This window comes from Nomascus leucogenys, chromosome 14 (genome assembly GCF_006542625.1).
Source record: "Nomascus leucogenys isolate Asia chromosome 14, Asia_NLE_v1, whole genome shotgun sequence".
NCBI classification, from domain to species: Eukaryota; Metazoa; Chordata; class Mammalia; order Primates; family Hylobatidae; genus Nomascus; species Nomascus leucogenys.
The window spans coordinates 90,375,786-90,403,272 of record NC_044394.1 but is presented as its reverse complement, the minus strand read 5'-3'; the positions used below and the strand labels follow the sequence as shown (position 1 = coordinate 90,403,272).

The following is a 27,487-nucleotide window of genomic DNA, read 5'->3' as shown; positions in this document are numbered from 1 at the left end:
TCTACCCTGGGCAACAGGGTAGACCTGAGACAGAGCGAGACTCCAGCTCAAAAAAAAAAAAAAAAAAACGGGCTTGGTGGCATATGCCTATAATCCCAGCTACTCGGGAGACTGAGGCAGGAGAACTGCTTGAACCCGTGAGGCAGAGGTTGCAGTGAGCTGAGATTATGTCACTGCACTCTAGCCTGGGTGACAGAGTGAGACTCTGTCTCAAAAAAAAAAATCATGGAATAGCCCCTGCCTCCCCACCTACTCCTTGCCCATTTCCCCACTGTCTCAGTTTGGGCCAGAGCTGTCTCCAGCCCTGTGTCAATCTTCCCCTTGTCGGGAAGCCCAGGTGTCCCCTGTGAGCAGTACAATCAGAAAACTCAGGAACATACCACGTTTATTTCTTGTTGTCAAGCCAGAAATGAACCAAAAGAAGCACATCTCAGGTGAAGGAACAACTCCTTAGTGCAGCCATAGCCCAGCTCTCCTGGGATCCGGGGAATGCCCTCTCTCCTCTCCCTCACTCCCTCCTGTTTAACTTGGGGCTCTGAACTGGAACTCAACTCTTCCCCCAAACATTTTAAATCCAAAAAGACCAGCAGGGGGCGCCCTTTCCTCAGGGTCTGGCCCTGCAGGCGGGGCAGGTGAGGGCCTGAATACCCACACCCAGCTCTGGCAGGCCCCCTGCCTTCAACTTGGCACTTGTTCCAGTGCCCGGGGACCCCTCGTGCATGGAGCATCTGTGCCTCTATTTTGAAACGGCACTGTCAAACCCAAAAAACAACACAGGATCTCGCTAACCTGCAGGCGGGACTAACCCAGACTCAGCCCTCTGCAGGCTGATGCTAAATTCCTTAGTGCTTTGCTCTCCCCAGATGCATCCTCTCTGGACAATGGGTAGGACGCAGTGGGGGCAGCAGCTGCTCGAGAGAGGATCTGAGTGTGGCCTTGACATTCTCAATGGCAGGATCGCTGCAGCACATACTGGCGGGTGGCCGGGGAGGGCTCGGGGGTTGAGAAGTATGGGTGGGCCAGGGCAGTCTTGGCTGTGATCCGCTGGCAGGGGTCATACTGCAGGAGTTGCTAGGAAGAAAGAAGGAAGAAGATGTGGTCTGGGTGCAGCCAGGGTGGGGTGAGAAATTCCCCTCCCAGGTCCCAGATCAAGGGCCTGGGCCCCAAATTGGCTGCCCTCAAACCCAGAACCGCACGAAGCCACGACCTCCCAGCCCTCCAGCCAGTTCTGGACACTCCTGGAATCTGGACAGTCCTAACGAGTTACCCAGGTCTCCTCAGGCCACTGAAGCTGAGTCACCCCCCTTCTCGGGGAGGGTCCCAGGTCCCACCCTGCTTCTAGTCGGGAAGAGCACAGAACCCTACGTATCAGGAAGCAGGGGACTGAAGCTGTCCAGGGAGGAACCCTGAGTGGGGGCGCGGAGACTGACACTCCAAGAGGCCAAACCTGTCCAGCCCTCTGCCCTAGTGTCCCTAAACCCAGACAGGATGTGGAAGGACCCCCTGTGGTGGAGTAGCCCAGCTGGAGGGCTCGGGGCCTTGGCTGGAGTCTGTGCCGTCCTGCTACCATTGGGCGGGTAGACAATACACAGAGACTTCTGGAGAGCTGGACACACAGCCTGAAGATGAAAATACTGACCCACCTTCCTCTCAACACCAGATTAAGGAGAGACATGTGGCTCCAAGACTTTGTGGGCAAGAATGGATGGTGGGCGGGCGCAGTGGCTCACACCTGTGATCCCCCCAGCATTTTGAGAGGCCAAGGCAGGAGGATTGCTTGAGCCCAGGAGTTCGAGATCAGTCTGAGCAACATAGACCCCATTTCTACAAAAATAAAATTAGCTGGGCATGGTGGTGCACCCCTATAGTCTCAGCTACTCAGGAAGCTGAGGTGGGAGGATCAATTGAGCCCAGGAGTTCCAGACCAGCCTGGGCAACATGGTGAAACGCTGTCTCTACAAAAAAATACAAAAGGTAGCCAGGCATAGTGGCATGTACCTGTGGTCCCAGCTACTCAGGAGGCTGAGATGGGAGGATTGCTTGTGCCTGGGAGGTCAAGGCTGCAGTGAGTCATGGTCACACCACTGCACTCCAGCCTGAGTGACAGACTGAGACCCTGTCTCGAAAAAAAAAAAAAAAAAAAGAACGGACGGTTCTGCCAGAGACTTCCTGGGCAGTCTGGCCTGGGCCAGCTCAAGACACCAACAGGAGGGGTGAGTGAGAACCGTGGCATGGGCCCAGGCAGTAGGGAACAGCCTGTTCTGAAGACTGACCACTGTAGGAGTCACAGGGGAACAGCCAGGCAGTAGAACGAGGGGCCCCAGCCAGGCACAGTGGCTCATGCCTCTAATCCCAGCACTTTGGGAAGCCAAGGTGGGCAGATCACCTGGGGTCAGGAGTTCAAGACTAGTCTGGCCAACATGGTGAAACTCTGTCTCTATTTTAAAAAAATACAAAAATTAGCTGGGTGTGGTGGCAGGCACCTGTAGTCCCAGCTACTCGGGAGGCTGAGGCAGGAGAATGACTTGAACCCAGGAGGCAGAGGTTGCAGTGAGCTGAGATCATGCCATTGCACTCCAACCTGGGCAATAAGAGCAAAACTCCATCTCAAAAAAAAGAAGGTATGGCCCCAGCCTGGGGAGGCATATAGCTTAAATGGAGCAGTAATGTCCACAAAGTAGAATAACCAAACACACAAGACAACTAGGGAAAAAGGGCGTGTAGCACAGCATAAAGTAAAGACAGAGCTAACTCAATGAGCGCCACTTTCACAGGGAAGATAAATACTGCACTTATCCTACGGGAGGCTTCCAGGTTGAACAATCAGTATACCCAAGCCAGTTGTGTACAAGGGTCAGGAAAGAGACCCTGGCCTTGGACTCAGAAAGTGCCAGGGTTATGTAAGAGGCTGGTTGATGAGGGGACGTTGTAGTCGGAGCAGCAGCTAGAGCCCACATGCACCTACCATGAGCAGGTCCCTGCCCTCTGGCTCCAGATTGGGCACGATCTCTTCCAGTCCCTTCCTGGTCCACTTAGGGAAGCTGCCCTTATAGTCAGGCAGCTGGGTGACCCCGGGCCATGTGTCTTCGCTGGGTGTCCCCAGCATACGAAAGATACGAAAGAGCTGGTCAATCTCAGAGTCACCAGGAAACAGGGCTTTTCGAGTCACCTGAAATGGGGAAGAAGAGAAGGTGTGAGGTCCACCACTTTGTTATACAGAATCTAATACCAGATAGGTGGCCAGACCCAGGGAGAGGCCTGTCAAGATATCTTTTCCATGACTGTGCAAAGAATTCTGGCCTCTTTTGGAATAAGGCTACCTTCCTCAGTCCTTTAGCCAGTACCAAACACCTTTTTTTAAAAAATAGAGAAGGAGTCTTGCTCTATCACCCAGGCTAGAGTGCAGTGGCATGATCACAGCTCACTGCAGCCTCAACCACAGGCTCAAGCAATCCTCCTACCTCAACCTCCCGAGTAGCTGGGACTACAAGCATGCACCACCACACCCAGCTAATTTTTGTATTTTTTTAAGAGCTGGGGATTTGTTATGTTGCCCAGGCTGGTCTCAAACTCCTGGGCTCAAGCAATCCTCCCATCTCAGCCCCCCAAAGTGCTGGGATTACAGGCGTGAGCCACCATGTCCAGCCCCAAACACTCTTTAATCCACCTCGAATGGAAGCATCAGTGGGCCCCGCCCAACCCCAGTAGGACCCTGCCTGTGGCACCCTGTGGCCATGTGTGCCCCTCTCTCTACCATCTCTGCAAAGATGCAACCAATGCTCCAGATATCCACAGCTGTGGTATAGAACTTGCTGCCCAAGAGAATCTCGGGGGCGCGATACCACAGTGTCACCACCTGCAGGGCAAGGAAACAGCATCACTCGGGGTGGCTGAGTGCATGGGTGACACTCCTCCTGCTGCCCCTCTCTCCTCTTTGTCTTGCAATACCTCGTGGGTGTAGGTGCGCAGGGGCACCCCGAAGGCTCGAGCCAGGCCGAAGTCAGCCAGCTTGATGGCACCCAACTCATTGATGAGCAGGTTCTGGGGCTTCAGGTCTCGGTGGATGACCCGATGTGAGTGGCAGAAACTCACCCCCTGCAGCAGCTGGAAGAGGTAGCTCTGGAGAAACGAGCGCGAGGTGGAGGCAGCTGAGCAGAGGCACTGCGTGGACAGGGATGGCAGGGACGGGGTGTCACCTCTCCTTCCCCGCCCTTCCTTCCCTACCTTGATGAGGTGCAGGGGGAGCTCTGAGCCTGGGGTGGAGTCCATGTACTTCTTCAGGTCCTGGCTGAGGAACTCAAACACCAGATAGAGCTTCCTCTCGTTGTGCACCACGTCCAGCAGTCTGGCAGGGAGATGGCAGTCAGGATGCTACCTTCGCCATCCCAGCTTCCCCACCTCAATCCCCAACTCACCGGACAATGTTGGGGTGCTTCAGTTCCTTAAGCAGGGAGATCTCCCTGATGGCAGTGCTTGGGACCCCCTCCATCTCCCTGCAAGAAACAAGGGCACAGCTGTGGGCAGAGACTTGGGCCAAGAAGGGCACTTCCAGCCAAGGGGATCGGCTTCTCCTTATCGCCACAGAATGACCAGGGCCCCGGCAATGGAGACCTGTGCTCCTTGGCACGCCATCCACCAAACTCCACAGTCAGGGTCCCGGCAAAGGCTGGTCAGAAGGCAGTGAGCTGGGGGAGGGCGGGTAAGGGCTGCCGGGCAGCACCCGGCGGAGTTAAATGTGGACTCCAGGAAGGAGAGAACGGATCAGGGAGTGCCCAGGTTGTGAAGGCCCAGGGTGGGTAACTCAGGGGCCCTCCCAGCACTCACAAATCCAGTCTGATCTTCTTCAGGGCCACCAGCTGCCCTGTCTCCCTGTTCTTGGCCTTGTACACCACCCCATAGGTGCCCTCTCCGATCTTCTCTACCTTCTGGAACACATCCATGGCCACAGAGCTGCCTGGGAAACAGAAGGCGCTGGGCCATTTGCGCCCCACGCCCAGCGCTCCCGTTGCTCCTCCAGCCTCCATGTGGCGCCCTGCCCAGCCCAGCCCCGCCCAGACCGCCCAGCTCCCAAGGTCCATGGCCTAGCCACCCCAACCCCAGCTCATCCTGCCTGGGAACCTGGCTGGGGGTCGGAGACCGCCCCTCGCTCAGCCCAGCCCGGACCCCCAGGGGGTCAGGGGCCACCCCTCACCCAGCCCAGCTCAGCCAGGACCCCCAGGCTTCTTGCCCATGCCCGGCCTCAGAGGGCAGGGCCCACAATCTCCCACCCAGCCCCCTGCCCATCCCAGCCAGAACCGCCAGGAAGTCAGAGGCCACCCCTCGCCCAGTCCAGCCCAGCATGGACCCCCAGGCCTCTCACTTGTGCCAGGCCTTAGAGGGCAAGACCACCCTTTCCCACCCGGGTCACTGCCCAGCCCAGCCAGGCTCAGGCTCTGGGGACACATGGCGGCCAGGAAGGGCTGCACAGGGGCCAGGGCCACTGGGGGCAGAGGTCAGGGGTCGGGAGGGTCTTAAAGTTACAGTCCTGTCTTAGGCTGCACAGTCAGGGCCCAGGGCCTCGGCACGGCCCGTGTGACGACGCTCAGCCTCCTCTGAAGGCAGAGCCTGGCCAGGGGCAGACCCCTGCATCCTGGGCCCCTGACCTGGGCCCCCCACCCCAGCCCCTGGGCCCCTGGCACCCACCCCTGAGGCCCCAGGCCCAGAATTCACCAGAAGCCCTGAGAGGCTGCAGCCCACAGCCCGGGTTGCAGCTCCCCCTCCTGGCCCCCACCGGCGCTGCACCACGAGCACACTTGGAGAGCACGCCCCCTGGGCCTTTATTCACCAGAACCTTATGGAACCCTCCATGGCCCCACACCAAGCACGGCCCCGGTCCCCAGGCTCGGCCACCTGCAGTCTCCCGGGGTGGGGCTGTCGGATTTATGGCGTGCTTTCTGGGCTCTCATTGCTGAGCCAATCCCAAAGTAGGGGAAGGGGCTGGATTCACCACCCGCCCCTCTGCTTTCGGGCTCCAGACAAGGCCGTCGCTGGGGAGGCGTCTGTGCTCTCCAGGGCTCCCACAGCTCCAGAGGGTTTGGGCTCGGAAGCAGGTGAGGGTGTTGCTGGGCTGCTGCTTCCTACTGGCCGCCGCCCCGGTCCTGCTTGTACAGCCTCTGCTCCCGGATGGCTTGTTCCAACAAGGTCGGGTTCATCCCCTCCACACAGGTCAGCACGCGCGCCTTCACCACGGAGCCTCCCTCTGCAAGACAAACACCGGGGCACGAGCAGTGGACTGAGTGGCGTGTCAACAACGTCCTCCAAGGTGCATTCCAGCTGTTCCCTCCACGGCCCAGTCCTGGGTTTTGGCAGCAAGCGGTGTGGACAATAACGACGGCATATGGGGCAAAGGCAATTATTTGGGCCTAGAACCATGGGCCTGTCATGCACAGTAGGCCCGTGACTGGAACTTAGCAGGTGGCCAGAAAACCCCTCTGGACTGAGGGAAAGGCCCCCTTGGCACCTTGGGACACAATGTCATCAGGAACCAGGGGAAAAGAGACACCCATATTTTAAGAATCCAAGAGACTGAGCTCCCGGTAAGTTTGGCTTTATAGGAGCAGGTCATCCCACCGTGGACTAGGGGGGCTTCTAGCAGATGTGGTGGTGACCTGATACATAATGGAAAGGTTTGCCACTGTTCAGGTGGCACCAAACAGGAAAGACATCTGGGAGAGACGTTTTACAAATTTTCTTTCTTTTGCCAGGTGAACTGGCTCACGCCTGTAATCCCAGCACTTTGGGAGGCCGAGGCATGTGGAACACTTGAGAGGTCAGGAGTTCAAGACCAGCCTGGCCAACATGACGAAACCCCATCTCTACTAAAAAGCAGCGTGTAGTGGTGCATGCCTGTAATCCCAGCTACTCGGGAGGCTGAGGCAGGAGAATTGCTTGAACCCAGGAGGTGGAGGTTGCAGTGAGCCAAGATCACGCCACTGCACTCCAGCCTGGGTGACAGAGCAAGACTCCACCTAAAAAAAAAATTTCTTTTTTTGAGACAGGGTGTCGCCCTGTCACTTGGGCTGGAATGCAGTGGCTCAATCACGGCTCAATGTAGCCTCCACCTCCCAGGCTCAGGTGATCATCTCAGCTTCCTGAGGAGCTGGGACTACAGGGATGCACCACCACACCCGGCTAATTTTTGTATTTCTTGTAGAGATGAGGTCTCGCCATGTTGCCCAGGCTGGTTTCAAACTCCTGGGGTTAAGTGATCTGCCCGCCTTGTCCTCCCAACATGCAGGGATTATAGGTGTGAGCCACTGTGCGTTGCTGACGTTTTTTTTTCTTTTCTTTCTTTCTTTCCTTTTTCTCCAGTCATAGCTTGCAAGAGAAAAAAAAAAGGTTAAAAAATTTTTTTGCACTCATGCTCTTTCTGCTCTCTGAGCACTTTAATAAGTAGATTTCTGAGACGAGTGGATCACCTAAGGTCAGGAGTTCGTGACCAGCTTGGCCAACACGGCAAAACCCCGTCTCTACTAAAAATACAAAAATTAGCCAGGTGTGGTGGCTGGCACCTGTAAACCCAGCTACTTGGGAGGCTGAGGCATGAGACTGCTTGAATCTGGGAGGCAGACGTTGCAGTGAGTGGAGATCGCACAACTGCACTCCAGCCTGGGCGACAGAGTGAGACTCTGTCTCAAAATAAATAAATAAATAGATGCAATGTTCTAGGCTATTACACTGTTTTCTTTTGATGCTGTTTGAGATAAAGGCTGTGCCTGCCCTTTCTGCTAGTCTAGGTCATTTATAGCACAGCCTGAGGGCAGAATGCAGGGTGTCATCCTGCCTAGATTCCAGCTGTCTACACAGGCTACCCTTAGACAATGAACTCATTTGAAACATGAGGTTGCCTGTGTGTCTCAGCTTCTGTTAGACCCAGTGCTGACACAGGTCAGAGGGGAATCGGAGCCAGGCACGGTGGCTCCCAACACTGTAATCCCAACACTTTGGGAGGGCAAGACAAGCGGATCACTTGAGGCCAGGAGCTGAAGACCAGCCTGGCCAACATGCCAAAACCCTGTCTCTACTAAAAATACAAAAATTACCCAGGCCCGACTACTTGGGAGGCTGAGGCACGAGAATCACTTGAACCGGGGAGGTGGATGTTGCAGTGAGCCAAGATTGCACCACTGCACTCCAGCCTGGGCAACAGAGTGAGACTCAGTCTCAAGAAAAAAAAAAAAAAGAAAGAAAGGAAAAAGGCCAGGCGCAGTGGCTCACGTCTGTAATCCCAGCACTCTGGGAGGCTGAGGCGGGCGGATCACCTGAGGTCAGGAGCTCAAGACCAGCCTGGCCAACATGGTGAAACCCTGTCTCTACTAAAAAGACAAAAATTAGCTGGTGTGGTGGCGCATGCCTGTAATCCCAGCTACTAGGGAAGCTGAGGCAGAATCGCTTGAATCTGGGAAGCAGAGGTTGCAGTGAGTGGAGATCGTGCCACTGTACTCACAGCCTGGGCGACAGAGCAAGACTCCGTCTCAGAAAAAAAAAAAAAAAGATAAAGAACCTGGAGCAAAGAAGGGCCTGGGTTATAAAAAGCAGTCAGAATGCAATGGGGTGAGGCCTGGGGAGAGGAAGGGGTTATACGGAGCACAGATGTTCTTTTAGGAGGTTTGTCTGCAAAGGGAGGGAAGGTCATGGGCAGGCAGGTCGGACTCTAGTGTAGAAGATGACTTCTTGTCCTTGAGACTAGTATTTCCATATAGAGGAGGCTTGAACGCCTTATATGTGGAGAGGGAACTGTGGTAACCCCTTAGGTAGGAGGGACCCCGCTTCCTCTTAGACTAGAGGAAGGAGCTAATGGTGGCTGTTTCAGTGTCTCATTGTAGGAGGAAGAACGGCTGCCTGTGGCCTCAATTCTAGCTGGGACATAAAGCAATAAGCTGAGAGGGACAGGGGAGGAGAGGAAGTGGGTTCTTATGAGGCAGGGGAATTTCTGGACTAGCTGTGGTGGCGCCTGGGAGGGGGGTGTGGCCAGGACACAGGAAGGATTTCTAGGCAGAGCAGGGGAACCCCAGTGAGCCCCTGAAATCATTGAGCTCCGAATCCTTGGGAGTTCTGTGATCTTTCTGCACTCAACAGTTGGCAGGACCAGAAGGGTGGAGGCTGGGTTCTCGGGACAGGAGTGAAGCTGCCAGGAAAGTGGCTGAAATGGTAGTGAGGCCCAACGGGGAAGAGAGGTGGGGGAGAAAGCCCAGGAGTCCCGAGTCTACAGGTCCTGATAGGGCAAGAGGGACGCAGCAGAAGTAGAAGGGAGAGTGGATGGCATGCAATTTCAGGAAAACAAGTCCAGGGTGCAGCAGCAGGCGTGGGAGGTGGAATTGGGGCAGAGGTGCACAGTGGCGGAACTGGTTGGCGGCAGGGAAACAGGGAGGGATGTGTGATGCTGACACACCCGAGGAGCCGCGGAAACTTGGGCCCTGCTCCAGACTCTGTGGGTGTGTAGTTTGGGGAGGAAGGTTTGGGCAAGTCCCGGAGCTGTAAGGATGCTCGAAGAGGGAGGTGCACAGGGGACACACAGGAAGGTTTCCCTCCCTCCCTTTCTCTTCTCTTCTCTTTTCTCTTTCTTTCTTTCCTTTCTTTCTTCTTTCTTTTTTTTTTTTTTTTTTTTTTGACAGGGTCTCCCTCTGTCACCCAGGCTGGAGTACAGTGGTACAGTCTCAGCTCACTGCAATTTCCACCTCCCTGGCTCAAGTGATCCTCCCACCTCAGCCTCCCCAGTAGCTGGGACTACAGGCAAGTGTGCAACAACACATCCTGCTAATTTTTGCATTTTTTGTAGAGACGGAGTTTCACCATGTTACCCAGGCTGGTTATTATTATTATTATTTTTTGAGATGGAGTTTTGCTCTTGTCGCCCAGGCTGGAGTGCAATGGCGTGATCTCAGCTCACTGCAACCTCCGCCTCCCAGTTTCAAGCGATTCTCCTACCTTAGCCTCCCGAGTAGCTGGGATTACAGGCATGCGCCACCACACTCAGCTAATTTTGTATTTTTTGTAGAGACAGGGTTTCACCATGTTGGTCAGGCTGGTCTTGAACTCTTGACCTCAGGTGATCCACCCACCTCAGCCTCCCAAAGTGCTGGGATTACAGGCGTGAGCCACCACACCCAGCTTCCAGGCTGGTCTTGAACTCCTGGACTCAAGTAATCCACCAGCCTTAGCCTCCCAAAAGTTCTGAGATTACAGGCATGAGCCACTGTGCCCGGCCTCTTTTCTTTGTCTTTAGAAACAGGGTCTCATTTTGTCACCCAGGTTGGAGTGCAGTGGCGTGATCATAGCTCACTGCAGCATCGAACTCCTGCCTCAAGCCATCCTCCTGCTTCAGCCTCCCAAGTAGCTGGGACTATAAGCACAAGCCACCACACCCTGCCAATATTTTCATTTTTGTAGAGATGGAGTGTCTCTGCGTTGCCCAAGTTGGTCTCAAACTCCTGGGTTCAAGTGATCCTCCCACCTCAGCCTCCGAACATGCTAGATTAGTGAGTCCCTGAGCCCAGCCACACAGGAAGGTTTCTGAGGGCAAAGTGCACGGGTGCAGTGAGAGAAAAGCAGAAGGCAGAGGATGCATGGCAAGGGCTTCTAGGCAGCTGCTTGCTGTGGTCCAGTGCCCTTCAGCCCGGGCGTGCTCCGAGTGCCTCTGGAGTAGGCCTGGGAAAGGCTGTGCCCTACAACTTAGTTCCAGAACAGGGGGCCCTTGGACCTTTGGATGGTGCCAGCGGGTGTCAGGTCTGTGGGTTTTTATCACACCCCAGCATGTCTTCACCTGTTGGTCTTCTTAGCTAGCTCTTAGGCAAACATTTCAGAAAGGTGACTTCTCACCTGTCCTCAGAACTGTCAGTCTGGCCACAGGGCAGGATTCATATCTGATCAACCTTTGTGTCCCCATAGGACTTTGGGCCTGGCACAGGAAGGTTTATGGTTTTATTTCTATTTATTTATTATTATTTTGTAGAGACAGGCTCTTGCTACATTTCCAAGGCTGGTCTTGAACTCCTGGGCTCAAGTGATCCTCCCTCCCTAGCCTCTCAAACTGCTGGGATTACAGGTGTGGGCAACCACCCCTGGACTTTTTTTTTTCTTTTTTTTTTTTTTGAAACAGGGTCTCACTCTGTCATCTAGACTGGAGTGCAGTAGAGCAATCTCAGCTCACTGTAACCTTGAACTCCCGGATTCAAGCAATCCTGCCACCTCAGCCTCTCAAGTAACTGGGACTACAAGCCTGTGCCACCACACCTGGATAATTTTTTAATTTTTGTAAAGATGGGGGTCTCAGTATGTTGCTCAGGCTGGTCTTGAACTCCTGACCTCAAGCAATCCTCCTTCCTTGGCATCCCAAAGTGCTGAGATTACAGGCATGAGCCACCGCACTTGGCTTTCACAGGGAGGTTTAAAGCAGCCACAGGGTGCCCCCTCTGCCCAGGCCAGAGGTCAGGGCGGACAGAGCACAGTCAGCCCGGATGCTCTCCTCCCACCTCCTCATCTTTGATTCCAAGTTCCCTCCGTGAATGATGAGCATGTATGACTTCGAAAATCAAGACAGGCCGGGCGCGGTGGCTCATGCTTGTAATCCCAGCACTTTGGGAAGCTGAGGCAGGTGGATCACGAGGTCAGGAGCTCAAGACCAGCCTGGCCAAGATGGTGAAACCCCGTCTCTACTAAAAATACAAAAATTAGCCAGGCACAGTGGCAGGCGCCTGTAATCCCAGCTACTCAGGAGGCCGAGGCAGGAGAATCGCTTGAACCCGGGAGGCGGAGGTTGAAGTGAGCTGAGATCGCGCCACTGCACTCCAGGCTGGGTGACAGAGTGAGAGAGTGAGACTCCGTCTCAAAAAAAAAAAAAAAAAGAAAATCAAGACAAAATTTTTCTTTTCTTTTTTTTTTTGAGACGGAGTTTTGCTCTTGTTGCCCAGGCTGGAGTGCAATGGCATGATCTCGGCTCACAGCAACCTCCACCTCCTGGGTTCAAGCGATTCTCCTGCCTCAGCCTCCAGAGTAGCCGGGATTACAGGCATGCACCACCACGCCCAGCTAATTTTGTATTTTTAGCAGAGGCAGGGTTTCTCCATGTTGGTCAGGCTGGTCTTGAACTCCCAACCTCAGGTGATCCTCCTGCCTTAGCCTCCCAAAGTGCTAGGATTACAGGTGTTAGCCACTGCGCCCAGCAACAAAAATGTTTTAAGAAAAAACCCCACAAAAAACAGGTTGTGATGCAAATTATAAGAGTAGTAAACTAGCCAGTACCCAGAAACAGGCTACTTCCTCTGAGGCCTGATTAGCTTCAGGTTCAATTTTTTTGGCAAGGACCCACCAGACGTGGTGCTATGTGTGTCTTCCTCATGCCTCACGTCGGAGGTACATGATGTTTGACCTTCTGATTTTATCACGTTGACATTGATCAGGCCGGCCCAGGCACTGCCGGCGGGTCCCTCCATCACAATGATCCCATCAAAATGTTTCCTAATGATTTTGGCCACTAGCGAGGACTGTTGCCTGGATTTTTTATTTTGTCAGGGCTTTTAAAGTGATGACTTTGAATTTATGGATTTCTCCTGTGTTCATTCGCTGTGACTCTTCTCTAAAGAACTTTCCAGGCCAGGCGTGGTGGCTCACGCCTATAATCCCAGCACTTTGGTAGGCCGAGGCGGGCAGATCACAAGGTCAAGAGATCGAGACCATCCTGGCCAGCATGGTGAAACCCCATCTCTACTAAAAATACAAAAATTAGCTGGGCATGGTGGCGGGCGCCTATAGTCCCAGCTACTCGGGAGGCTGAAGCAGAAGAATGGCGTGAACCCGGGAGGCAGAGCTTGCAGTGAGCCGAGATCGCACCACTGCACTCCAGCCTGAGCGACAGAGCGAGTCTCCGTCTCAAAAAAAAAAAAAAAAAAATAGAAATCAGAAGTAAGGCTGGGTTTGGTGCTGTACACCTGTAATCCCAGCATTTTGGGAGGCCAAGGCAGGCAGATCCCTCATCCCAAAATAATGACACCTTGTCTCTACAGAAAATTTAAAAATTCGCCAAGTGTGGTGGTGCGTGCCTGTGGTCCCAGCTACTCAGGAAGCTGAGGTGGGCACCTCATGAGCCCAGGAGGTGGAGGTTGCAGTGAGCTGTGATCATACCACTGCACTCCAGCCTGGGTAACAGAGAGAGATCTTGTCTCAAAAAAACTAAAAAAAAAATTTTTTTAAGACTCAGATTAAGGGCTGACAGGCAAATTCAAAAAGATCTAGGCAAGCTGCCTCACATCAGGCCTGGTGTGTTGTAGGCCTTGAGAAATTAGTGGTTTCTCTCTCCTCGTTCTCACTTCCCCATGGGGGACCATCTCTTCACTGTACCTGTCATTGTTTTTTTTTTTTTTTTTTTTTTTTTGAGACAGAGTCTCACTCTGTCATCCAGGCTGGGATGCAGTGGAATGATCTTGGCTCACTGGAACCTCTACCTCCCGAGTTCAAGTGATTCTCCTGCCTCAGTCTCCTGAGTAGCTGGGACTACAGGCACATGCCACCACGCCCAGCTAAGTTTTGTACTTTTAGTAGGGATGGGGTTTCGCCATGTTGGCTAGGCTGGTCTCGAACTCCTGACCAGCCACCGTGTCTTTGAGTTGGCACCATGTGGCCAGTCCACTCTGAGTTGAATCCTCAAGAGTCCTTGAACTTGTGGGCTGATTTGGAAGAAATGTTAACCCCGATGAGACACTGCTGTTGGGTCAGGAGCCCATTTCTCACTGACTGCCCCAAAGACTGCCCCAGCTCAGGCCACAGGATGAGAAAGGGGGTGTGAGGCCACAGCTCACCCTGCTGATGCTGGAGCTCCCCGAGGACGATGTACAGGGAGCCCACCTGGGCGTGGAAGGGCTCCACCAACTTGGTACAGACAAGAACCTGGTGCTGATCGGATCCGTGCTGAGCCATCAGTGTTACTCTGGACTGCATCATGTCATAGAGGCACAACCTGGAAGGCAGAGGAAATGCAATAATTTCCATCCATACGTAGAATCACCACCACGCTCAAAAGGTTTGCATGGCCAAGAAATCCATAGAAAAGTGTTCAGCCTCAGTCTCATCACAGAAATGCAAATTGCAGCAACAAACCAGAAAAAAATGTTTCAAGTCTACATTGTAGAATGTGAAGGAATTCCTTTTAATTTTCATCTCCTTGCCTTTAATTTTCTTTATGGCATATTTTGATAAGCTGAAGCTTTTAATTTTGTTGATGATCAGTTTATTCATTTTTTTCTTTTTCTTTTTTTTTTTTTTTTTGAGATGGAGTCTCGCTTTGTTGCCCAGGCTGGAGTGCAATGGAGCAATCTCTTGGCTCACTGCAACCTCTGCCTCCTGGGTTCAGGCAATTCTTGTGCCTCAGCCTCCCGAGTAGCTGGGATTACAGGTGCCTGCCACAAGGCCTGGCTAATTTTTGTATTTTTAGTAGAGAAGGGGTTTTACCATATTGTCCAGGCTGGTCTCCAACTCCTGACCTCAAGTGATCCATCCACCTCAGCCTCCCAAAGTACTGGGATTACAGGTATGAGCCACCACACCTGATCATTTTTTTCTTTTATGACTTTTGCTTTCTATGTCTTGTCTAAAAAATCTTTTTTTTTCCTTTCTTTTTTTTTTCTGTATCCCAGGCTGCAACCTTGACCTTCCAGGCTGCTCAAGCAATCCTCCCATCTCAGCCTCCTGAGTAGCTGGGACTAAAGGTACTTGCCACCACACCTGGCTAATTTTTTTAATTTTTTGTACAGACAGGGTTTTGCTATGTTGTCCACACTGGTCTCCAACTCCTGGGCTCAAGTGACCAACCTGCCTCAGCCTCCCAAAGTGCTGGGATTACACTCATGAGCCACTGTACCTGGCCATCTTTTCTTTTTCAATATGGGCTATAAATGCTATAAATAGAAAAAAAAAAAAAGAAATCTTTGCCTACTCAAGGTTGTAAAGATATTCTCCTATTTACTTGAGACATTTCACTTTTAGCTTGTAATCTATGACACAGTGTAAATTTTTTTTTGTATGTTGTGAAGTAAAGATCAAGATGTTTTCCCCTACCATAAGAATATCTAGCTGGGCATGGTGGCTCATGCTGGTAATCCCAGCACTTTGGGGGGGCCGCGGCGGGTGGATTACGAGGTCAGGAGTTCGAGACCAGCCTGGCCAAGATGGTGAAACACCGTTTTTACTAAAAAATAAAAAAAATTAGCCGGGTGTGGTGGCAGGTGCCCGTAATACCAGCTACTCGGGAGGCTGAGGCAGGAGAATCGCTTGAACCCAGCAGGCAGAGGTTGCAGTGAGCCGAGATTGCACCACTGCACTCCAGCCTGGCGACAGAGTGAGACTCATCTCAAAAAAAAAAAAAAAAAAAGAATTGGCTAAGTAAATGATGCAATATCACCACAGTGAAACAAAATGGAACCCATTCAAAATGATGATGTAGCTCTACATGTCTGACATGGCACTAGGTCTACCATACACAGCTAAGTAAATAAATGCTACAATATAGTAATACAATAGGATCTCATCTAGGTTAAAATATTGCTTTCTTCTTCTTTTTTTTCTTTTCCTTTTTTTTCTTTTTTGAGGCAGGATCTCACTCGGTCACCCAGGATGGAGTGCAGTGGTGCAATCTCGGCTCACTGCAGCCTAGACCTCCCAGGTTCAGATGATCCTCCCACCTCAGCCTCCCCAGTAGCTGGGGCTACAGGTGCACGCTGCCATGCCTGGCTAATTTTTTGTATATTTTGTAGAGACAGGGTTTCACCATGTTGCCCAGGCTTGTCTCGAACTACTGGACTCAAGTAATCCTCCCACCTCAGCCTCCCAAAGTGCTAGGATCACAGGTGCGAGCCTCCACACCCAGCCCTTAACTAGGTTAAAATATTTCTTTTTTTTTTTTTTTTTTGAGACCGAATTTCACTCTTGTCACCCAGGCTGGAGCGTAATGGCATGATCTCGGCTCACTGCCACCTCTGCCTCCCGGGTTCAAGCAATTCTCCTGTCTCAGACTCTCGAATAGCTGGGATTACAGGCGCCTGCCACCACGCCTGGCTAATTTTTGTACTTTTTATAGAGACAGGGTTTCACCATGTTGGCCAGGCTGGTTTTGAACTTCTGACCTCAAGTGATCTGCCCACTTTGGCTTCCCAAAGTGTTGGCATTACAGGCGTGAACCACCCCACCCGGCCTAGGTTAAAACACTACTTTCTTTTTTTTTTTTTTTTGAGACGGAGTCTCACCCTGTCCCCCAGGCTGGAGTGCAGTGACGCAACCTCAGCTTACTGCAACCTCCACCTCCTGGGTTCAAGCGATTCTCCTGCCTCAGCCTCCTGAGTAGCTGGGATTATAGGCACCCACCACCAAGCCCGGCTAATTTTTGTATTTTTAGTAGAGACAGGGTTTCGCCATTTTGGCCAGGCTGGTCTCAAACTCCTGACCTCAGGTGATCTGCCTGCCTCGGCCTCCCAAAGTGCTGGGATTATAGGCATGAGCCACCGCACCTGGCCTATGTTAAAATACTTCTATATGTATGTACACATGTCTCTAAGATGGTCCCCTGTGATTCTCACTGCCCGATATTTACATCCTTGTGTATCCTCTACGATGCTGAGTAAGGCTGACCTGTGTAATCAGTAGAATATTGCAGAAATGACTGAGACTGACTTTGGAAGCTAAGTCATGAAAGACATTGTGGTTTTCACCCTGCTCTTTCTCTTGGTCACTGCTTCTGGCAGAAACTGCTGTGTTATGAGGACCCTCACATAGAACTGCAGAGAAATCCACATTGTCTGGAACTGAGTTATCTTGCCAAGAGCCAGCACTAATTTGCCAAACTTGAACAAGCCACGTTGGAAGTAGAGGTCCTGGCCCCAGTCAAGCCTCCAGGTAACTGCAGCCCTGGCCAACATCCAGATGCCACTCCCATGAGCGACCCTGAGCCAGATCCAAACAGTTAAACCACTCCCAAATTCCTGACCCACTGTAACTATGAGACAATCATTATTTTAAGTTTAGGAGAGGCCGGGCACAGTGGCTCATCCCTGTAATCCCAGCACTTTGGGAGGCTGAGTTAGGAGGATCGCTTAAGCCCAGGAGTTTGACACCAGCCTTTTCTAATTATTTTTTTGGGGGGGATAGAGAAAGACATTTAACATATCATCACCCCCACCAGTGAAAAAAATAACCGTTCTCACCTGCCAAATGTCCTCAGTGTGCTCCCATCAGGAACTTGGCCTGCACTGACCTCCCAGGGGAGGTAATAGGTCCCAGGTTTGGGCAGCATCATGGGCTTCTGTAACCAAATAGTTGAGATGGATTTTGAAGATTCCTGATAAACCGATTAGACTACAAAACAGAGATTAGCAGATATATGAGACCAACAGCATCTTGAAGACTAATTCCAGCGGGCAGTGTTTTAAAATTAAAAAAAAAAATTTTGGGGGGGAGGGATAGCATTAGGAGATATACCTAATGTAAATGACGAGTTACTGGGTGCAGTACACCAACATGGCACATGGATACATATGTAACAAACCTGCACGTTGTGCACATGCACCCTAGAACTTAAAGTATAATAAAAATATATATAAAAAAAGAAAAAAAATTTTTTTGATATAATATGCATTCATGTATTAAAAAAAAAAGAAAAAAAAACATGTCCGGGTGCAGTGGCTCATGCCTATAATCCCAGCACTTTGGGAGGCTGAGGTGGGCAGATCACCTGAGGTCAGGAGTTCAAGACCAGCCTGACCAACATGGAGAAACGCTGCCTCTACTAAAAATACAAAATTAGCTGGGCGTGGTGATGCATGCCTATAATCCCAGCTACTTGGGAGGCTGAGGCAGGAGAATAGCTTGAACCCAGGAGGCGGAAGTTTTGGTGAGCCGAGATCGTGCCATTGCACTCCAGCCTGGGCAACAAGAGCGAGACTCCGTCTCAAAAAACAAAGCAAAACAAACAAAAAAAACAAACAAACATAGACCAGCCTTGACAACGTAGTGAGACTTCATCTCTATGAAAAAATTAAAACATTAGGCCAGGCACAGTGGCTCATGCCTGTAATCCCAGCTCTTTCGGAGGCCAAGGCAGGTAGATCCCTTGAGACTAGGAATTCAGGACCAGCCTGGGCAACATGGCAACACCACATCTCTACAAAAAAAATACAAAAATTAGCCAGGTGTGGTGTCTCTCACCTGTAGTCCCAAGCAACTTAGGAGGCTGAAACAGGACGATCACTTCACCACAGGAAGTTGAAGCTGCAGTGAGCTATGATCACACCACTACACTCTAGCCTGGGCAACAGAGTAAGACCCTGTCTCAAAATAATAATAAACCAAAACAATATTTAAAAAGCTAGTGTGTGGCCCAGAATGGTGGCTCACACCTGTAATCCCAGTGCTTTGGGAGGCCAAGGTGGGAGGACTGCTTGAGGCCAGAAGTTCAGGACCAGCCTGAGAACAAAGCAACTTCCTGACTTTACAAAAAAGAAAAAAATTTGGCAGGTTAGAAACACATGTAGTACCAGCTACTCGGGTGGCTGAGATGGGAGGATCGCTGGAGCCCAGGAGTTCGAGGCTGCAGTGAGCTATGAGAGCATCACTGAACTCCAGCATGGATGACAGAGGGAGGCCCTGTCTGTAAAAAAATTAAAAGGCCGGGCGCAGTGGCTCACGCCTGTAATCCCAGCACTTTGGGAGACCGAGGTGGGCAGATCACCTGAGATCAGGAGTTTGAGACCAGCCTGGCCAACACGGTGAAATCCCATCTCTACTAAAAACACAAAATTAGGCTGGGCGCAGTGGCTCACACCTGTAATCCCAGCATTTTGGAAGGCCGAGGTGGGTGGGTCACTTGAGGTCAGGAGTTCAAGACCAGCCTCGCCAACTTGGTGAAACCCCATCTCTACTGAAAATACAAAAAGTAGCTGGGCATGGTGGCATGCACCTGTGATCCCAGCTACTTGGGAGGCTGAGGCATGAGAATCGCTTGAACCCGGGAGGCAGAGGTTGCAGTGAGCTGAGCTCGCACCACTGTACTCCAGCCTGGGCAAGAGAGAGACTCAGTTTCAAAAAATAATAAATAAAATAAAAAATAAAATAAAATAAAATAAAATGATATGTGGAGAAGTATTGTTCCACTCCAATCTCTATGTAACCTATTCCTTCCAATCCCATAAAACGGGGGTTTATAAACGAGTATATAGTATATTTTTCAGCTTTGTGGGCTATATGATCTCTGTTACGATTACAGACACGCATTCACACAACAGAGATGTGGCCGGGCATGGTGGCTCACGCCTGTAATCCCAGCACTTTGGGAGGCTGAGGCAGGCAGATCACAAGGTCAGGAGATCGAGACCATCCTGGCTAACACAGTGAAACCCCGTCTCTACTAAAAATACAAAAGATCAGCCGAGCGTGGTGGCGGGCGCCCGTAGTCCCAGCTACTCGGTAGGCTGAGGCAAGAGAATGGCGTGAACCTGGGAGGCGAGTGAGCCGAGATAGTGCCACTGCACTCCGCCCTGGGCGAAAGAGCGAGACTCTGTCTGAAAAAAAAATAAATAAAACAGAGATGTGTTCTCAGAAATGCAGTTAGGTGATTTCATCACTGTACGAACATCACTGTGTACTTACACAAACCTAGATGGTACAGCCTGCTGCACCCCTGGTGCTGTACGGTGGAGCCTATTGTTCGTAGGCTATCAACCCGCACTGCGTGTGGCTGTACAGAACACTGGAGGCAACTGTAGCACAATGGTATTTGTGTATCTGAACATATCCAAACATAGGAGAAAAAAATGGTAAAAAATGGTAAATAGTAAAAAATATGGTGTCGTATAATCTTTTGGGCCACTGTGTATATGCGTTCTGTCATTGACCCAAATGTGTGTATGAGGCATGTGCCTGTACAAGGTCTCACTCTGTCACCAAGGCTGGAGTGCACTGGTGGGATCATAGCTCACTGCAGCCTCAAAACCCTGGGCTCAAGTGATTCCCCTTGCCTCAGTCTCCCAATAGCTGGGACTACAGGTGCGTATGGCTGCCTTCAACTATTTATTTATTTTTATTTATTTTATTTATTTATTCATTTTTTCGAGATGGAGTCTTGCTCTGTTGCCCAGGCTGGAATGCAGTGGCGCAATCTCGGCTTACTGTAAGCTCCACCTCCCGGGTTCACGCCATTCTCCTGCCTCAGCCTCCTGAGTAGCTGAGACTACAGGTACCCGCCACCATGCCCGGCTAATTTTTTGTATTTTTAGTAGAGACAGGGTTTCACCATGTTAGCCAGGATGGTCTCGATCTCCTGATCTTGTGATCCGCCCGCTTTGGCCTCCCAAAGTGCTGGGATTACAGGCGTGAGCCTCCGTGCCTGGCCCATTTTATTTTTTCACTTTTTTTGAGACAGAGTCTTGCTCTGTTGCCCGCCTAGTAGGGCTGGTGTCCCATCATAGATATGACCCCATATCTACGGGGCCTCTCCCCAGGGCTGATGGTAGGGGACACAAGCTGCTGAGCAGTGAGCAGAGAAGCAGCAACTGCGTGTCAGAGGCTACAGATAGAGGCAGCTAACTTCAAAGGGTGTCACTTCAGGGAAAGATCACCTTCTTCCCACACCATCCCCTTTTCAACTCCCATCCGGCTAAGAGCCATCACCCAATAAAATCCTCAGCATATACTACCCTTCAATCTGTTTGTGTGACCTGATTCTTCCTGGATGCCAGACAAGAACCCGGGTGCCAAGAGGCACAGGCTTGGATGCTGCCGCGGGCTCTGCACAGAGCCTGCTCCCGCCAGAGAGGAGGAAGGGCTGGTTTGTTCCCTCCTGTTCCTGCACTTGCTTGCTGGGATGCTCTCTCTCTTGAGGAATGGCCAGCGGCAGGCTGAGTGAAACGAGTCACTCCAGTTCCCGACCAGGGAACCAAGGGGATCAAGGGAACAATTCCATCTCAGCATGATCTCAGCTCACTGCAACCCCTGCCTCCGGGGTTCAAGCCATTCTCCCGCCTCAGCCTGCCAAGCAGCTGCACCCACCACCACACCCAGCTAATTTTTTTTTTTTTTTTGAGACAGAGTCTCGCTCTGTCGCCCAGGCAGGAGTTCAGCGGCACAATCTCAGCTCACTGCAACCTCCGCCTCCCGGGTTCAAGCGATTCTCCTGCCTCAGCCTCCCAAGTAGCTGAACTACAGGCGCCTGCCACCATGCCCTAATTTTTGTAATTTTTTTTAGTAGAGACAGGGTTTCACTATGTTGGTCAGGCTGATCTCGAACTCTTGACCTCAGATGATCTACCCACCTTGGTCTCCCGAAGTGCTGGGATTACAGGCGTTAGCCACCGCAGCTTGCCGAATTTGACTCTCTTCATCAACACGTTCCTCTTGCACCCTCTCAGGCACATAGTGCCAGGAAGAACTGTTCTGTTTGTCAGCAAAAGAGACAGAGACTGCCTGTGGCTATGGTGCAGATAACATGGTGGAAGGTCCTGATCATAGCTGGCAAGTGAGACTCATGCTAGTAGCTCTGGGGCAGTACCACTGAATTCTGTTCCTTGACAGGAACAGACAGTGACTCTGGACTGGGCTTTGCTTACCTGCTAGAAGCTACAAATGCTTCAAAACAATCAGAACAAGGCCAGATGCAGTGGCTCATGCCTATAATCCCAGCACTTGAGGAGGCTGAGGCGGGTAGATCGCTTGAGCTCAGGAGTTTGAGGGCAACCTCGTCTCTACTAAAAATATAAAAATTAGCTGGGTGTGGTGGTGCATGCCTGTAATCCCAACTACTTGGGAGGATGAGATGGGAGGATCGCTTGAGTCTGCGAGGTCGAGGCTGCAGTGAGCTATGATTTGCACCATTGCACTCCAGCCTGGGTGACAGAGTGAGACGCTGTCTCACAAAAAAAATTAAATTAAAAAAAATGAAAAAGCAGAACAACAGACAGTGCACAGATTTGGAAAGCCGACCATTATTTCTTCAGAACAAGGAACACACTGTACAGCCCATAATGTCCAACAATGAGCAAAAAGACCTCCTCCTCAGCGTCATAGTTTGATAGAGAAGTAAGATGTCCTTTGCAAAAATTGTATCAGTGAGAGAATTAGGGCTGCGGGGGAGATATGATCTAGCCCGTCCCCCTCTTGCCTTTGGCCTCTAAGCTGCCCTTAATTATTCCTGGGTTTGGGCCAAGCTAACTTTGGGAGATACTTAGTTTATAGTTTAAATGAAAATAGCCCTTCCCTAAAACACAGCCACCTTTGTAAAGCTAATGAGAGACCAGGCTAGGAGCACAGAGAAGCCCGAACTCTGCTAAGAGTGCTAGCCATTATTCCAGGGGTCACAAGCTAGGCAACTTCCCCAGTTACTCCTGCAGATAACATCACTACTGCAGAACCTAAGATAGGCCTTTGGAGATATCTTTTCAGGTTTTTTGCATGTCTGACACCAACAACTCCACATGGACCCCACCAACCACTCCTGCAGCCCCCCTCAGAGGTGATTCAGCCTGCAGGAGGACCATTTGCCACACCCCTAAGGTTGCACCCCCAACCAATCAGCAGCAAGCACCCATTGCCTAGCTGCCACCACCCCTTCCCCGAAACTACATTTAAATAATGTCTAATCTCTGAGCCTTCCAGGAGATTGACTAATAATACCAACTCCCACGTGGTGTGGCCAGCTGTGTCAATTAAACTCTTCCTTGACTGTAATGCCATGCTCTCCATGAAATGATTTTGTTTGTACTGCAGGAACCCATCAGGTGGTTATAGAAGTGGCACAGGCTATGAAAACACTGGTTGTCTAAAACGGGGGAGATAACAATTACGAAGGGCTAGTGTACACGAGTGTGTGCTCACTAACATGAGGGGACCAAAGGAGTGTCCCCACTAGATGTTCCTGTTTTTCTGGTGGATCTGGGGGAAAAAGAGGTGGGGAGGATGCTGGGGTTGCTATGCAATTCTCACCAAGGGAGGAGTTTGCTGGTATAATGATTACCCTCCCTCTCTTCCTTCCCTCCCTCCCTCCCTCCCTTCCTTTCTTTCTTTCTTTCTTTTTGAGATGGAGTCTAGCTCTGTCTGCCAGGCTGGAGTGCAGTGGCGGGATCTCGGCTCACTGTAACCACCGCCTCCCGGGTTCAAGCGATTCTCCTGCCTCAGCCTCCTGAGTAGCTGGGACTACAGGCGCATGCCGCCATGCCCGGCTAATTTTTGTATTTTTAGTAGAGACGGGTTTTCACCATGTTGGCCAGGCTGGTCATGAACTCCTGACCTCAGGTGATCCACCCACCTCGGCTTCCCAGAGTGTTGGGACTACAGGCGTGAGCCACCTCACCTCACCTCACCAGGCCTCTTTCTTTTCTTTCTTTTTTTTTTTTTTTTTGAGCCAAGGCAGGCAGATCACTTGAGGTCAGGAGTTCAAGACTAGCCTGGCCAACGTGGTGACACCCCGTCTCTACTAAAAATACAAAAATTAGCCAGGCGTGATGGTGGGTGCCTGTAATCCCAGCTACAGGGAAGGCTAAGGCAGGAGAATTGCTTGAACCCGGGAGGCGGAGGCTGCAGTGAGCCGAGATCGTGCCACTGCACTCCAGCCTGGGTGACAGAGCCAGACTCTGTCTGAAAAAATAATAAATAAATAAATAAAACTATGATCAATGCTTGAGCCTAGGAGTTTGCGGCTGCAGTGAACTCTGGTTGCGCCACTGCATTCTAGTCTGGGTGACAGAGCAAGACCTTGTCTCAAACGAAACAAAACAAAGCAAAACTATGATCAAATACATGTGTATGCCTTTTCTCCCATTAATCACTTGTGTGGTATTCCTGCCAAAAATGCATCATCTGAATCTAATCATGAAGAAATATCAGACAAATCCGAATTAAGGGGCATTCTACTGTAGGTGCCAAGGGGCCCTCTGAAGTTTCACTGCAAAAAATCAACTTACAAAAGGCAGAGTAATAGCCAAAAATGTGTACAAATTTATGTAACATGTACATATGGGAGGCTTCAGAAGGAAGACCCAAAGATACAGGGGAAATTGTACATTTTTATGCAGATGATTGAACATAAAAGGTATGATCTAATGATAGACTGAGTGGGGAGGCCCAGCAAGGCCTGTCTGTCTAGGTTCTTCTTGGCCTCATGGAGCAGGCTGTCCTTCCTTCTGGGTGTGGGGCAGGACCCTCTCTGGAATGGAGTCTTATGGCCTACAGTCAAGCAACATAGGTCAGATAATTTCTTTTTGGCCAGTTTTTACACCAAAAGAAGGAGGGAAAATTAAGAGTAATATATTTAGCGGGTTTTTTTGTTTGTTTGTTTGTTTTTTGTTTTTTGAGACGGATTCTCACTCTGTCGCCCAGGCTGGAATGCAATGGTGCAATCTCGGCTCACTGCAACCTCTGCCTCCCCGGTTCAAGCGATTCTCCTGCCTCAGCCTCCCGAGTAGCTGGAACTACAGGCACGTGGCACCTCGCCCGGCTTTTTCTGTATTTTTAGTAGAGACAGGGTTTCACTGTGTTAGCTAGGATGGTCTCGATCTCCTGACCTCGCGATCCACCTGACTTGGCCTCCCAAAGTGCCAGGATTATAGGCCTGAGCCACCGCACCCAGCCTATATTTAGGGTTTTATGGCTGGCTTTGGGGGTAAAGGACTCTGTTTTCTATGACCTGCCTTGGGGAAGAGGATTCTAACTTCTCTGGCTAGCCTCGGGGGAGAATGGGCCTGAGGGAGAGGAGGGCAGAAGGTAAAAAAAAAAAAAAACTTGCTTTGTGGGTTGCTTCTGAGGCCTTCATTTTGGGGTATTTTTTTCTGAGACTCAACACTACAAAACAATGGGCTTATACACTTTAAAAGTGTTAATGTCAGCCAGCTAGGCAAGGTGGCTCACGCCTGTAATCTCAGCACTTTGGAAGGCTGAGGCGAGCGGATCACATGAGGCCAGGAGTTGGAGACCAGCCTGGTCAACATGGTGAAACCCTGCCTCTAATAAAGACACAAAAATTAGCCAAGTGTGGTAGTACGTTCCTGTAGTCCCAGCTACTCTGGAGGCTGAGGCAGGAGAATCGTTTGAACCCAGGAGGCGGAGGTTGCAGTGAGCTGAGATCATGCAACTGCACTCCAGCCTGGGTGACAGAGGAAGACATAATCTCAAAAAAAAAAAAAAAAGCGTTAAAGCCACAGAAGAAAATTCTTTGTTCTATTCTTGTAATTCTCGTGTAAATTTGAAATTATTTCAAAATAAAAACTCACCAAATTTAGCTCTTCATCTAAGTCTTTTCTATTCAATGCTGAGTACACCCATTATCATTGTTACATTAAGAGCAATTGGTTTCCTAGAATATTAGAACTAGAAGGTCAGCTGTTAAGTAGCCATTTGTTCACTCTACAAAGATTTCCTGAGCACCTTTAGTGGGGCAGGCACTGTGCCAGGTACAGAGAATAAACCAGACACCCTCTCTGCTGAAGGGGCCTGAGATCAGCATCTTAGTAAGACAAATGAGGATCCTGAGGTCCTAGGGGTTAAGAGTGGGTATTATAGTTCTATTATTCAAATTATGAATGTTATGCATCTCTCGTAGTTTTACTTCTTCTGAGAAAACCAAAGTCATAGTATTACACAGACTACAGACAGGCTAGGTGCGGCGGCTCACGCCTGTAATCCCAGAGCTTTGGGAGGCCGAGGATCAACTGAGGTCAGGAATTCGAGACCAGCCTGGCCAACATGGCAAAATCCTGTCTCTATTAAAAATACAAAAATTAGCTGGGTGTGGTGGCGAGCCCCTATAATCCCAGCTACTCGGGAGGCTGAGATAGGAGAATCGCTTGAACACAGAGGGTGGAGGTTGCAATGAGCTGAGATCATACCACCACACTGCAGCCTGGGCGACAAAGCGAGACTTCGTCTCAAAAAAAAAAAAAAAAAATGACTAGAGATGATTCAACAGATCCCTGAATCTCCCTCGTCTACAATCCCACTGGGCAGAACTGTTTTTTGTTTTTGCTTTTTTTTTCTGTAGAGATAGGGTCTCACTATATTGCCCAGGATGGAGTGCAATGTCACAATCTTGGCTCACCGCAACCTCCACCTCTGGGGCTCAAGCCACCATCCCATCTCAGCCTTCAGAGTAGCTGGGACTACAGGCGCATGCCACTACACCCAGCTAATTTTTTGGTATTTTTTGTAGAGATGGGGTTTTGCCATGTTGCCCAGGCCGGTCTTGAACTCCTGGGCTCAAGTGATACGCCCGCCTTGTCCTCCCAAAGTGCTGGGATCCCAGGCGTGAGCCACCGCGCCCGGCCCTACACTAGGTTTTAACAGCAAGTGTGCATTTCCCACTTTGATGACGATAATGGCGAAAGCAAAGAAGTCTGGATTCCAAGACCAGTAGTAACTGCCAGGTTGGGGGGGAAATGTCTGGTTTCCCAAACAGAGGGCTTAGAGCAGCACCGCCCGCTCGGCCTCATTCAAAGTCCGCGTCCACCCCTTAAACAGCGGGCAGCGCTCACAATCCCACACCCAGGGCCCCGGAACCCACGCCTCTGCCAGTAAAGACGCCATTATCTTAACAAAAGGTAACTGGAGCCTCTCCCCAAAGAGACTTTGGTTCCCGTCCCATTCTCCAATCCGGGTGGATCTGGCCAAAGCCCAAATGACCCTCCCTAGCAATTCCGCAAAGCCCCATCTCCCGCCCCAGACTCCTGAGTCTCCCGACCACTCTCATTTCCGAGAGGCCTAGGCGCACGGACCCGGAAGCGTAACGGAGGCCGGGTGGGGGGACTGGGGGTTGGGGGGGATGGGGAGGTCGGAGCGGGGGGGGGGGAGAGGGGGCGCAAGCGCAGGCGCAGTCCCTCCTCAGCCTTGTTGTCCCGCCCCCTTCCCAAGGCCTCAGCCAACCTGTTCCAGGCGGCGTCGCCGCGTCGTCGGATTTCTTCTTTCCGCCCCGCGTGGTCACGTGACGGGGGGGGGGGCGGGATACAAAAAGTGCTTTACTTTCCCACTCCCCGGACGCCCAGCAGGGCAATTTCTTGACCTTCGGAGCCCCCTTCCCGAGGATCCGCTCGGGATCCTCCCCTGGCCAGGAGCAGGGGATTAGTCTGCCCCGGGACCGGCCCCAGTCACGCCGCGGACATCGCCCCCTCCGTTTGGGCCGCTGTCACTCACGCGCCGAAGGGCCGCGGAGAAAGAAGGGGCGTGCCGGGGCGGGCCGGGCGAGCGGAGGCGGGGACTTGCGCCGTACTGAGGCTGCCTCATAGGGTCCGGCCGGCGCTGGAGCTGCGGATTTAGATTGTCACTGCCGCCTCGGTCGGTGCTTACTTCTCTGCCAGCTGGCCGTCGCCATGAACCCGGACCTGCGCAGGGAGCGGGATTCCGCCAGCTTCAACCCGGAGCTGCTTACACACATCCTGGACGGCAGCCCCGAGAAAACCCGGCGCCGCCGAGAGATCGGTGAGGGCGGCGGGCG

The 27,487-nt window shown here is 51.4% G+C and overlaps 3 protein-coding genes across 7 annotated transcripts in view; 1 reads left to right on the top strand and 2 right to left on the bottom strand.

The window, feature by feature from the left end:
* Nucleotides 1-367: 367 nt before the first annotated feature.
* CDK3 (cyclin dependent kinase 3) lies at nt 368-5,454 on the bottom strand. Of its 3 annotated transcripts, XM_030827496.1 has the most exons (8): nt 5,399-5,454; nt 4,825-4,954; nt 4,416-4,493; nt 4,225-4,345; nt 3,949-4,119; nt 3,755-3,856; nt 2,966-3,169; nt 368-1,071 (listed from the first exon to the last, which is right to left on the bottom strand). In XM_030827496.1, exons 1-8 carry the CDS (start codon nt 5,442-5,444, stop codon nt 946-948), a joined length of 978 nt encoding a protein of 325 aa, XP_030683356.1. In that variant the 5' UTR covers nt 5,445-5,454; the 3' UTR covers nt 368-945. The 3 variants fall into 3 exon arrangements, with proteins under 3 accessions (XP_030683356.1, XP_030683357.1, XP_030683358.1); XM_030827497.1 differs by lacking the exons at nt 3,755-3,856; nt 5,399-5,454 and having other exon boundaries at nt 369-1,071; nt 4,825-4,940; XM_030827498.1 differs by lacking the exons at nt 3,755-3,856; nt 4,416-4,493; nt 5,399-5,454 and having other exon boundaries at nt 369-1,071; nt 4,825-4,940.
* Nucleotides 5,455-5,796: 342 nt separating this feature from the next.
* On the bottom strand, nt 5,797-27,216 carry TEN1 (TEN1 subunit of CST complex). 2 transcript variants are annotated; one of them, XM_003279100.3, is made up of 4 exons: nt 26,920-27,216; nt 17,226-17,323; nt 13,833-13,990; nt 5,797-6,238 (listed from the first exon to the last, which is right to left on the bottom strand). In XM_003279100.3, exons 2-4 carry the CDS (start codon nt 17,315-17,317, stop codon nt 6,117-6,119), a joined length of 372 nt encoding a protein of 123 aa, XP_003279148.2. In that variant the 5' UTR covers nt 17,318-17,323; nt 26,920-27,216; the 3' UTR covers nt 5,797-6,116. The 2 variants fall into 2 exon arrangements, with proteins under 2 accessions (XP_003279148.2, XP_030683359.1); XM_030827499.1 differs by lacking the exon at nt 26,920-27,216 and adding an exon at nt 21,327-21,434.
* Nucleotides 27,011-27,487, top strand: part of ACOX1 (acyl-CoA oxidase 1) — a 37,749-nt gene continuing 37,272 nt past the window's right edge. Inside the window, exon 1 of one of the 2 annotated variants that reach the window (XM_012512500.2) lies at nt 27,011-27,471. In XM_012512500.2, coding sequence (XP_012367954.2) covers nt 27,363-27,471 — 109 coding nt within the window. In that variant the 5' untranslated portion in view covers nt 27,011-27,362. The remainder of the gene's footprint in view (nt 27,472-27,487) is intronic. The other variant, XM_003279097.4, reaches the window with a different exon arrangement.

Excerpts from the sequence above, each read along its gene's own strand:
- CDK3 (XM_030827496.1), bottom strand. The coding sequence starts at position 5,444 with ATGTGTCCCCAGAGCCTGAGCCTGGCTGGGCTGGGCAGTGACCCGG. Across the intron at positions 3,857-3,948 it reads TGCGCACCTACACCCACGAG|GTGGTGACACTGTGGTATCG; the intron begins GTATTGCAAGAC and ends CTTGCCCTGCAG. Across the intron at positions 1,072-2,965 it reads AGGGCAGGGACCTGCTCATG|CAACTCCTGCAGTATGACCC; the intron begins GTAGGTGCATGT and ends CTTTCTTCCTAG.
- TEN1 (XM_030827499.1), bottom strand. The coding sequence starts at position 21,428 with ATGTGCCTGAGAGGGTGCAAGAGGAACGTGTTGATGAAGAGAGTCAAA. Across the intron at positions 13,991-17,225 it reads ACACTGAGGACATTTGGCAG|GTTGTGCCTCTATGACATGA; the intron begins GTGAGAACGGTT and ends TCTGCCTTCCAG. Across the intron at positions 6,239-13,832 it reads GGAGCTCCAGCATCAGCAGG|AGGGAGGCTCCGTGGTGAAG; the intron begins GTGAGCTGTGGC and ends TTTGTCTTGCAG.